General features: G+C 34.0%; 1 protein-coding gene across 1 annotated transcript; it reads right to left on the bottom strand.

Annotated features, from left to right (window-relative positions):
- Window positions 1-501: 501 nt before the first annotated feature.
- On the bottom strand, window positions 502-1,446 carry LOC124977442 (olfactory receptor 4K13). The gene has a single exon (XM_047540998.1). The coding sequence runs from the start codon at window positions 1,441-1,443 to the stop codon at window positions 502-504; it is 942 nt and encodes a 313-aa protein (XP_047396954.1). The 5' UTR covers window positions 1,444-1,446.
- Between the last annotated feature and the right edge of the window lie 10,437 nt (window positions 1,447-11,883).

The raw sequence follows: 11,883 nt of genomic DNA, 5'->3' as shown, positions 1-11,883 counted from the left end.
AGCACTAAAGTGCTTTTTTAGAGTTAAAAAAGGATGGAACTGTGCTGGTGTTACAGCTCAGTGGTAGAGCACTTGTCTAGTATGTACAAAAATATGGGTTCTGTTCCTGGCTCCACTTTAAAAGAAAAAAAAATTATAATAAAAGATGCATATAAATGAGTGTACAGATGAAGAAACTGAATTAAAGAGGATTGATTTTTTTTTAATTCTTAAAAAAAATTGTAAACATGGGACATAAAGATACACCTGACAGGCTGAAGATATCTTTTTTTTTTTTTCTCAGTGGTGCTGAGGATTTGAATCCAGGGCCTTGTGCATGCTAGGCAAGCACTCTATCAACTGAACTATATCCCCAACCCCAATGTCATGGTTTTTAACAATTAACAAAGATGGATCTGCTTTTTAGCCATTAAATTTACTGTTTCTTTATATGGGACTTGGAAGGCATGAAAAATGAATTCCTTAATAGTGCCCAAACAAAACAAAGTCTCTTCAAAAGTGTTACCTAAAAGTGTGTTTTGAATTTCTGTGTTTAGTCCTCATTTTCTTAATGGCTGCTTTTACCTCTTGATTTCTTAATGTATAAATAATAGGATTTAAGAGAGGTGTGAAAATAGTGTAAAACACAGAAAGTATTTTATCTAGAGAGTATTGACTGAAGGGCCATACATAGATAAAGACGCAGGGAGCAAAGAAGAGAGTCACGACTGTGATGTGAGCTGAGAGAGTGGAGAAGGCCTTAGAGGATCCACTGGCAGCACGGTGCCTAACGGAGTATATTATGACTGTGTAGGAGACAAGTAAGAGGAGGAAACAGACCAGGGACAGGAGGCCACTGTCAGCAATGACCAGGAGTTGTAGCAAGTAGGTATCCTGGCAGGCAAGTTTGATCACAAGGGGAAGGTCACAGAAAAAGCTGTCTACAACATTGGGACCACAAAAGGGCAAAGTCAACATGAAAGCCATCTGACTAGATGAATGGACAAATCCAACTGCATAGGAGGATAACAGCAGTCCAATGAGCAGCCGGGGGTTCATGATGGTCATATAATGGAGAGGTTTGCATATGGCAACATACCTGTCTATTGCCATGGCTACAAGCAACATCATCTCACTCCCACCCAGGAGGTGCATGAAGAACATCTGAGAATAGCATCCCCACCAGGAGATGGTCTTCTGTTCTCTGAAGAAATCCACAATCATCTTAGGTGTAGCAAAAGAAGCCAGGATCATATCAATACAGGAGAGATTGATAAGGAAAAAGTACATTGGTGTGTGAAGGCATGAGACAAAGGCGACAGTGACCAAGATGAGAATGTTTCCTAACAAAATCCCCACATAGACCACAGAGAATACCAAGAAGAATAAAATCTGAAGATTCTGAGACTGGGAAAGTCCCAGCAAAATGAATTCAGACACCACTGAATGATTTACTTTTTCCATATTGTCAACTTTATACCATAATGATCAAAACGAAAGATAATAAGAGGCAGGCAAATTGTGTTTGCAGAAGTAAGAGGTTCTTATTTGTGTCCAACTTTGCTGCTTGGTCAGAGAGCTGGCACCTAAAAACACCCTCTAGTTTTGTGGAATTTGGTCATTGTTTTCCTTAATGGCACAGGGAAATACACTAAACAGTCAATAGAATTCTGAAAGGCAAAACCAAAAAATAGTATGTCAAACTGCAAATGTATGGAATGAGAACTAGAATCAGAAGACCTCCACATAGCACCAAACTGAGCTACCCACTGGGCATCATAGGGCAAGAAACTCATTTTGAGAGTTAAGTTTCCTATTTTGTTAAACTGGAGAATTAGACCATATGTCCAATGTCTCATTATGACATAAAGATCTCCACGAATATGGCAATTTTCATATTCACCAAATCATATTCACCAAATCATATTAATTTTTTATACCTGGAAATTTTATACAGATATTTATATTTGTATATATATATATATGTATATAATTTCCAGGTTTAAATATATATTATATATATATACACATATATATGGACTCTGGTAAAGAAAAATGAATTAGGTTGTGAGGAATGTAATTCTTCCCTTTCCTGCTCCATTTTCCTCATCAGTTTTTCAGAGCTCACTCTCAAATTAGTAGTGATCACCACAAACTTTTCTTGGGAGGTTGTGGGGTACCAGGATTGATCTCAGGGGCCCTCAAGCACTGAGCCGCATCCCCAGCTTCATTTTGTATTTCACGTAGAGAAGGGTCTCATTGAATTGCTTAGCACTTTGCCTTGCTCAGGCTGGTCTTGAACTCTCCATCCTCCTGCCTCAGCCTCAGCCTCCAGAGCTGCTGGTGTTACAGGAGTGCACCACTGCACCTGGCTTTACCACAGATTTTTAAGAGTCAAAGATGTGTTTCTGTGTGTGCGTGTGTTAGTGCATGTATCATTTTAGCACATATAACATATTTATATGTAAATTGCATATCTATATACGTATTTCACATTATTCACATTGGATGCCTTTTTTGGACTCTAGATGAGGAAGACAGAGTACAACAGAAAGGACATAGTGAGATGAAACTGAATTTATTTCATTTTCAGCTTGTTTCATTCATGCACTTTTTTGTTTATTATTTTGTAGAGGGTAATTGATTGACTTTCACATGGCTATTTGTTGTAGGCTTCAAAATGACTCAGAGAGCTTGAGGTAACTGATTTAGGTTGGTAGAAAAAATACAGTCCTTTTAGCATAATCATCTAAGTTTATGATATAATTTCTCATTAGTACATGCTTATTATAAACCAGTTTTATTGGCTCAGTTTTTCAATAAATTACTTTTAGTGTTCATGATTTTTAAATTTTGGGTTTTTTACCAATTCCTTTGGTATATGAAGGGTAGCCACCTTCTCATTCCACTATTACTTACCAGGGAAAGAAGACAGGCTTTAACATGAATGTGTCTTAGGTGCATCCTGGGAATGACTTTACAACTCCTCTTCTTATATTCCAATTTTCTGCAGTTTGCTCTCCCAATAATCAGAAACAGAAAGAAATGGGATCAAAATGTCATGTATTTGGTTTCTTTTGAATAATTCCATGGGAAGATTTATCTAATTGGACATGTATTTTATATCCATGAAAACATATAACTTGGCCAATTTCCCACCTTAAGAAACTTTGATTGATATGCAGTATTAAATCACATCAAATATGGTGTTAAATTTATTTATTTGCATGTCCAGGAAAGTTATAGCTCTTTTCAGTTCAACATCTAATATTTTAAGGATATATAGTAATGCTCTTCTTGCAAAATAATATTTGAGATTTTTAAAAATTTTTAATGTATATGTCTACATTTATACTATTTTTGTTAAAAGGTCAGTTTTCATATTGTATATATGTTATTTCCCTTGAGTTCTCACTTAATACATTAAAATACATAGAAATTCATAACTTTTAAAATGTCTTTGTAGAATTTTACTTTTAGATGTTGCAGGAGGTAATTCCCTACCAATAGTATATCTTTAGATTTAACATAACTTATTAAAATTTTGTTAAGAGTAATTTTAAAAAGAAGTAAAACTTCTTATCTTTCATTATAAAAAACAAAGACCAGTCTGACATAACTGGGTAATCTTATAATTTCTGAAATCAGTATAATGTATGAACTTGTATGTAAAAAATATAGACACTCCTCAACTTAGAATGATTCAACTTACATTTTTTCAACATTGGGATCATGTGAAAGCAATACATTTTAAGTAAAAATTGTATTTTCAATTTGGAATTTTACTCTTTTCCTGGGCTGGTAAAATGTAGTATGATACTGTCTTATGATGCTGGGCAGCAGCAGCAATGACTCAGCTCCCAGTTGCCTATGAAATCACAAGGGTGGACAATGAGTACTTTACAGTGTTGATAAACTAGGGTGTTCAGTGGATTAAGTGTATTAAATTCATTTGTGACATAATGCTTTCAATTTAGTGGAGTTTTTCAGGATGTAACTCCATTGTAACCTGAAGAGTACTTCTGTATAAACACTGAATAGTAAAATGTGAAATTTAATCACAAGAAATAATTGTCATCAAAATGCAAGTGATGAAAAAACTGTACTTAAACATCAAGACAATGTCTAGGTACTTGGGAATATACAAATAATTTATCTTTTTAAATTGTGATGTTTAAGTCAGTCATGGTGGTGCATGCCTATAATCCCAGCTGCTCAGGAGGCTGAGGCAAGGAGGATCACAAGTTCAAAGCCAGGTTTGAAGCCAGCCTTAGTAACTTGGGAGTTTCCAAGAACTTAGCAAGACTCTTTCTCAAAATAAAAATGAAAAAGCCTAGGAATGTGGCTCAGTGGTTAAACACCCTTGTGTTCAGTCCCTGATATCAAAAAGAAAAGTTTTACTACTTGTAATATTAATACATAAAAATATGAAATAAAAGTAATTATAGCTTAGGTCTGATTTTAGAAAAATCATGTTTTTGCCCACAATATAGCAGATGTAAAAAACAAAAACAAAATAGGGTAATAGGTTCCTGATTGTTCTCTTTCAGAACAAAAGTGAGGATTCTATTTAGCCCTTCACTTCTGGAATAATCTCTTGTATAGACTGGAAATGTTATTAAATTTTTACTGATTAATATTATGTGATGAAGTTTCATATGGAAACTGTTTAGCTGGTAGAAAGTAGTCACTTGAACTACATCAAAGTGTATTCAAGCTAATTATTTAATTTATTCCATACTGGCACAGGTAAAATGAGAGCATGTTATATGTGTGTGATACATGGAGTAGCAATGCCTCCTGAAATCTAGAATTCTATCACATTTCTCAGGTTCTTAATGGGTTTTCATGTTGAATGATAACTATGGATAATGTGAGTAGAAGCTAATTTTCAGAAAAAGTATGTATTGCTTTAATGTTCTTTAAAGTTTCTCCCAATCACTTACCAGTTCTTCAGAGTGTTTTGGAATATTATTGGACCCAGGACACATTAAAATCCGGTGAGTTTCTCTTTTCAAAAGTAATGGTATTGACTCTAAAATAATGCCATATATGATTATTTTCTCTTGAAAAGGATCACAAATATTGAGATGGTGGTAATAAAGACATGCTGTACTTTGAGACCTAACAATACCCAACTGATGTCAAATAGCAATGGGAATTATTAAACATGCAAGTTTGTTTTCCCTGAGTCACAACAAAGAAAATTCCTTTCTGGCATTGCATAATTAGAGAAATGGACATGTTTGACTTATTAGGGAGAAGAGATAAGAGTAGCAATAGAAAACCACTATCTGGTTTGAAGTGTTCTAATAAGAAAATTTACCTGAAAATTATAATCCATCAATCATGAAAAGATAAAAACTAGCATTTACTGTACATGAACTGTATTTTAAGCACAAATGGACATATCAAAACAGAAGGCATAAAGGGACAAGAGTGGGCAATTGTGCTTTACCTTTCTTCCTCATTCCCACCTATATTTCTAAGAAATTTTCCGTAGAGTCCCCCCTTAGTCTCTTCCATACCCAACTGAAGAACACTTTTACCCAATATTCATTAAATTTACAAGCATTTATGCACTCCTATTTCAAATGCTCCTTCAGTTTTCAATAAGATATCTGCTCTAAGAGTGATGAGAAATGTGATATAGTCATAATCCAAGCTTCTTTGCTCAGTTTTGTATATTAGTAACAATGAAGGTCCTCTCTTGATCAGACGAGTTTGCCCATGTTAAACTGATGAACTCTCCAATGTTATAAAACTCTCATTGTATGCTTGGTGATTGCTTCTGTTGGAGGTAAAGCAAGTCCTGGAGCTAACAGGTGGCAACTCCCTTTAATGCCGATTGTTACACCCCTAGGGTTTGTGCAATGAATCTTATATAATTCTTTTCCTGGTTCCAGGCAGCAGCCTGTCTTCAGAGAAATATGCCTACCATCATCTTACATGACATTTCCTCTCTGGGACATTGAGTTCCATCCAGCAGTGGATCTGGGTTTTGAAAGACTTACATCATCATTTGGCCCCTCTTTTCTTTTCTTAAATGACCCTAAAACCTTTTAATTTACAATCATGAGAAGCTGGGGCTAGGTATCTCTAAAGCTCTAAGATGTCAGCATTCCTATTTCTATCACCAACATCAGGTTTTTGCACCAGTTTGTACATCATCTCTCTTAATTCCATAAGTAAGTGCTGCAGATATGATTTAATTTTCCAACTCTCTAGGGTCAATTCTCTTGCTGACTTAAGATATTAGGCTACATCTAAAGGTATTATTGAGAGTAAAAATTTCACCACTCCTGCAAAATGCTATATATATGGCACTTTGAAGCATTCATCTATTCTGTAGATTTCCTCTCAAGGTCTTCCACCAGAGTTTTACTATCTTCAGAACTTTCAGATGTATTATGAATGACTTTCACTCTGAAAACTTCAGAACAAGGAGTTTGTTTTGATTAGATGAGGAAAGAATCAAATGGTTTAGATTTGGCCTGTCCAATTTAGCAGCTATTAGCCATATGTGCTTATTGGAGCCCTTAAATTGTGGTTAGTATAATTAAAGTAGTAAGTTTTCATTTTTTATTTATTTAAAGAAAATTTGGTACTAAGGGTTGAACCCGGGGCACTTAACCACTGAACTGCATTTCCACTGGCCCTCCCACCCAGTTTTTTTAAATTTTGAGACAGGGTCTTGCTTAGTTTTAAGGGCCTCTAAATTGCTGAGGCTGGCCTCGGACTTGCTGTCCTTCTGCCTCCACCTCCCAAGTCCCTGGGATTGCAGGTGTGCTCCACCATACCTGGCAACCTTTCACCTTCATAATAGTTTCTTTCAGTAAATAATTTAAATGATGACATTTAATTCTTTTTACTTTTATAGTGATGTTTTTGTCATGTTTAAGAAGTCAAGATATGAATAAAATTTATTATGTTCATTACATTATAATATGCTATTGTTTTATTTTCCACAATTATGTGTATGTTCTATCTTGCCTCAGTGTTGTGTGAGGATGTGAGGGGGAAAGAGTAAACATATACTTGTCCAATAAACATCTAACTACTCCAACATTATTTGTTTAAAATATCTTTTTTTCTTCCATTGGGTTATAGTAGCCTTCTGAGTCAAATAGTTGTATTATGTGCATCAATTTATGGATTGCATATAACTATTTTATTTTTCTTATTTGCACATTCTTTACCAAAACCACTATGTCTTAATTATTATGGATTCTTTAAAAATGACTGAGCTTAGTAGTAAAAATTTTCCTCTCTCTTGTTTACTTTCTCCATCCCTTCCTTCTCCTCCTTGAGGATTTGCTATTTAAGTCATTTGCATTTTTGTATATACTTATACAATGTCCTTCTTCATTTTCACAAAAACTAGCCTTCAAGAAGTTTTCAGGGAACTGCACTACATGTATAGAGGATGGATGAGAGAGGAGATTCAGTGTCGAAATAATGTTGAGACTTCTAATCCATAGTGGATTTCTCCTTTTAAGTTTACTTTTACTCAGCAGTGTTTTGTAATTATTGGCTTAGACATCTTCCATATTTTTTGTTTATTGTTACAATTAGTTTTAGTATATTGATCTTGTATTCAAAATCTTCCTGGTTTCACTTATTAATTTTAGTGAATGTTGATATATTATTTTGAATTTACAATTATATAATCATGTCATGTCTGCAGAAAGATTGTTCTGTTTCTTCTTTTCTGATATTTGTACCATTTTTTGTTTGTTTGTTTTGTTTTGGCTTACATATTGGCTAAGGCCTCCTCTAAAATAGAAATAGGAGTGGTAATAGTAGAGATTCTTTCCTTGGTCTTTACCTTTTCAAACCATTGTGGAAGCATCCCTCAGTTCTGGCTGTTTTATTTTTAAATTTGAAAAAGGTAGTTGACATTTTTCAAGTTGTTTGGGGGCATCAGTTTGAAGATTATATGTGTTTATCATTTATTCTGTTAATATGATGAATAACCGTGGTGATTTTTAAATGTTCAGTCAACTCAGTCATGCTATATTCATATATCTGATTTGTTAAAATTTCCATTATTATAAAGAATGTTTCTTTTTATGTATTTTTCATGTCTTGTTCCTTTTCATTTCCTTGTTAAACTTAATATTTGGTTTATTCTAGACTAATACAACTCTTTCTGAAGTGTGCCTTTTTCTCTGAGAAAATCTGCCTTGTGTCATTCTCAAAAGTCTGGAAAAGTTCTTCAATGAAGTCAACTGGTTCTTGTGTGTGTTTTTTAAAGAGAATATTTTAAATTGTGATTTTAGTTTCTTGAATAAACATGTAATCCACACATTATCATTTCTTCATTTTGTTGGTAGCATAAATTGAACTTTTAAGAAATTTTCTTATTTCAAAAGTTGTCTAGCATTCAACAGATTTGGGCAAGAGTTAAATATTTACTTCAGTAAGGAGAATATTTCAAAAACTCAGAAGAAAGAATTTTAAAGTTTCACCATAAAAATGATTAATGTTTGTAGATGAGAGATGTTGACCCTGACTTAATTGCTATAAAACATATACATATATCAAAAATTAATGTGTACATTTTTTACGTATTTGTTAAGTAAATTTGGAGCTAGGGATGTAAGTGAGTGGTAGAGTTGCATTACATGAGCAAGGCCCTGAGTTCAATCCCTGACCCCCAATAAATATTCAATTAATAAATAATTCAATTTAACTATTTTTAAAAGCATATCCAGATAGTAACCACATGAAAATGAGTTACACATTGTTAAAAATTAAGAAAATACAAATTATATCCATGATCATTTCTGCATAACCCAATAAAATACTAACATTAAAAAGTCCTAAGAATAGCAAAGTCTGACAAGAAGGTGGAGCATGTGGAACTCTTGTGCAAAACTGGCAGGGGTGTGAAGTGGTGCAAACACACTGGAAATGCCTTGGCTATGTCATGTCTGTCCTGTGGTTCAGTAATTACCTGCAAGAGACACCTAAGAGGAAAGAGTGATTGTATCCTCAGGAAATGTGCATGACTGTTAAAAGCAACTCTGGAAACAACACAAGTGTCCATCAAGAGGTGAATGAATTTAAAACAATGTGGAATCTCACTCAGTGGAATATAATGCCACATTTAAAATAGCAAACTCCTGATATGAAATGGATCAAACTCACAGATACTTAGCATCTTTAAAAGATCTGATCTATCGGATCATGACTTCCATTCTAACTGTGTATCTCAGTGTACCCTTATTATACAGAAAGTGTCCCCTCTGCATTTTGTTCCTTCCTGGCGCGGGAAACCAAAATCCAAATATTCCACATGGAGTATTCTCTCAATTGAAGACATCTCACCTTCAAGCTAATTGTTCATAACAGTATATAATCCATTCTAGAAAGATCTGTAGAAAAGTTCTTGTTCCTCTCTTGCATCCTGTATTCCTAATAACTGTTCTAAATAATTTTACTGATTAATCTTTGTAGCAGAAATCTCAAAGCCAAATTTCTTCATCACAGATCATAGTGTTTATGCCTTATTCTGCTAAAATAAAATGTTCATGTATTTTGTGTTCTAAAAAAAAAAAAACTCACAGATACTATTATTAAATAAAATAGTAGTAACAAAATTGTACACACTATTTAATTTTGCTTAAAGTTCAAGAGCTGGCAAACCAATGATGATAGAACCATTTCATCTGCTGAATGAACTGTTACCAGGCTCTACTTCTCCAAAAAGGGAGAATGAATAGGGCTGCTGTGGGGATCTGGGTTGGATTTACACTGCGAACACACATAAAATGTCATCTAACTGTACAGTGGACTTTGCATATTTTGAACAAACACTACTTTGCATGGTTTTTTGTATGTTAGATCTCTTAAAAACACAGAAACGGTCAGATGGAAATAAGTGACACGTAATCTTCCCTACAACATTCTTAGATAAAGAATCTTCTGAGAAGATTATGATTGAAAAAAGAAGAAATCTTTGTGTCTACAAAAGTGAAACAGAATGCAAAATTGTGGGTAATATATTAGAGATAAATTTAGTATCTGAGAGGGGAAGGAATTTTAGTTGAGGGATTTAGGTTTCACCAGGCTGTGTTGGAAGTAGGCAATTTGTTTATTCGTGTCAATATAACCATATTATTACCACAGTCCACAGAAATCCTTTAAATATCTACTCATAAAATATAAACCAGAAAGCATTATAATTATCAAAAAATCAATAGTTTCTTTTCAAAAAGGCAAGATAAAACAACAGAAAAGGAAAATCTTTTCCTTTATATAAATGGTGGACTAATGCAAGTTGATATTTATCTTTTGCTCTGTATATTTTATGAAGGCCATTTTGTATCTTTTTAATCTTTTTTTAAAAATTTACAGAGGGAATTGAGCTGATTTTAATGTCCTAATATGAGGAGAGAAGGATATACAAACTATAGAAATAGCTAGATGAAAACATATTTATATTCAGCTGTTGTAGGAGAAAAACAAAACAAGGAAATGGACGATTATTTCATCTCATCAACCCCATTAGCAGTTGTTCTCTTTCCTTAAAAGGGTCTAAGATCTGAGCATGTGAGTAATCAATGTGTGAAGTTATCAATTCAGAGACAATAACAGCAAAGTAATTTTATCATTGTTGATCAGATATTAATGCAAATTTTGACATTTTTAGTCAAAATAGTTGTATGGGTCTTTTGTGGACATAATAAGCATAGTAAGTCAACCGTGAGAAACAAGAAATTACTCAGTTTTTGTTTGCCATGGAAGAGATCAAATGATTGAACATAGCAAGTTTCTTTCTCTTTACTCTTGAACTATCCTGGCACAGCATAGTGAAACAGACCAGGTACGCCCACCCAAAAGACCCTTGACATAATTAAGCTTCTCCTCTTATCAGATCAGCAGGATGTGTGCAGAGGTTATTATGGCTGGTAGTTTCCTCTTTTATGCAAATGCCAGGTTTGCACACAAAAGGTGTGAAAGAGTACAGTCTGCAAGCTTGTAAAAAAAGATATTATCTCTGTTTTCTTGGTAAAAACAAAAACAAAAAACTTGTGAAACCTGTGTCTGGCCTAGAGGATAGAACAGAAAGCACTTGTCATATGAATCTCTAAGCCCCCACCACAACCACTGGATATAAAGTTCAAAGAATTTCCAAAATCTTTGTTCAGAGGAAGAATTCTTAGACAAGAGCCACCTCTGAATCCTGAAGTCAATAAATATGTTTCCTGAAAATTCCTCAGGTGTCCAGCCTCTTCTATCCTACTTCATTAGTACTAGCAGAGTTCTTAAACCCAAGAGAAACTAGTTATATAGGAAAATTATGAAGGTAGTTATGTCCGTTTTCAGAAGGATGTGACTCTTAGGAAATAGTTATTCAAATTAAGTTTCTAATTGTGATCTTTATTCAGAAGAGAGGATTTAAAAAGATGCTTATGGCCACCAAAGTTTTCTAGGAAATTTTCTATAACAAAGGGAAATATCTTGCTTCTATATCATGTTCCTAAATTCTTCTTACCTTAGACCTTTGAAAAGTCAATAGTACTGACTTTTTAAAATAGACACTATTTTTAAAAAGACACTCAGTTTTCATCTCCATGTTTACTCATGGAAACACAAGTATATTGTCTAGATGTTAATGACTTATTTTTTTTGTCCCTACTTTATGGTAAAAACCTACATGCTAATTAGAGATTTTAAAGATTCTAACTCGCCAACTGCAGGGTCTTTTAATTGGTGAGGGAATTCACTAACACAATGAGAGATTTTCCCAGGGTCATTAATTGGTCTACTTCTCATGTTGTCTTACATAGCTTCAAAATAAAAGGGATGTGAATTTTGTTAGTATTTGAACATAAAAAAGGAAGACTGAACGGAGTGGAAACAAGTGAAAAAACCCCTTAAGAGCCTCAGTGCCTT

Source organism: Sciurus carolinensis, chromosome 2 (genome assembly GCF_902686445.1).
Source record: "Sciurus carolinensis chromosome 2, mSciCar1.2, whole genome shotgun sequence".
NCBI classification, from domain to species: domain Eukaryota; kingdom Metazoa; phylum Chordata; class Mammalia; order Rodentia; family Sciuridae; genus Sciurus; species Sciurus carolinensis.
The sequence above is the reverse complement of the archived record's forward strand: the minus strand, read 5'-3'. Positions and strand labels throughout refer to the sequence as shown.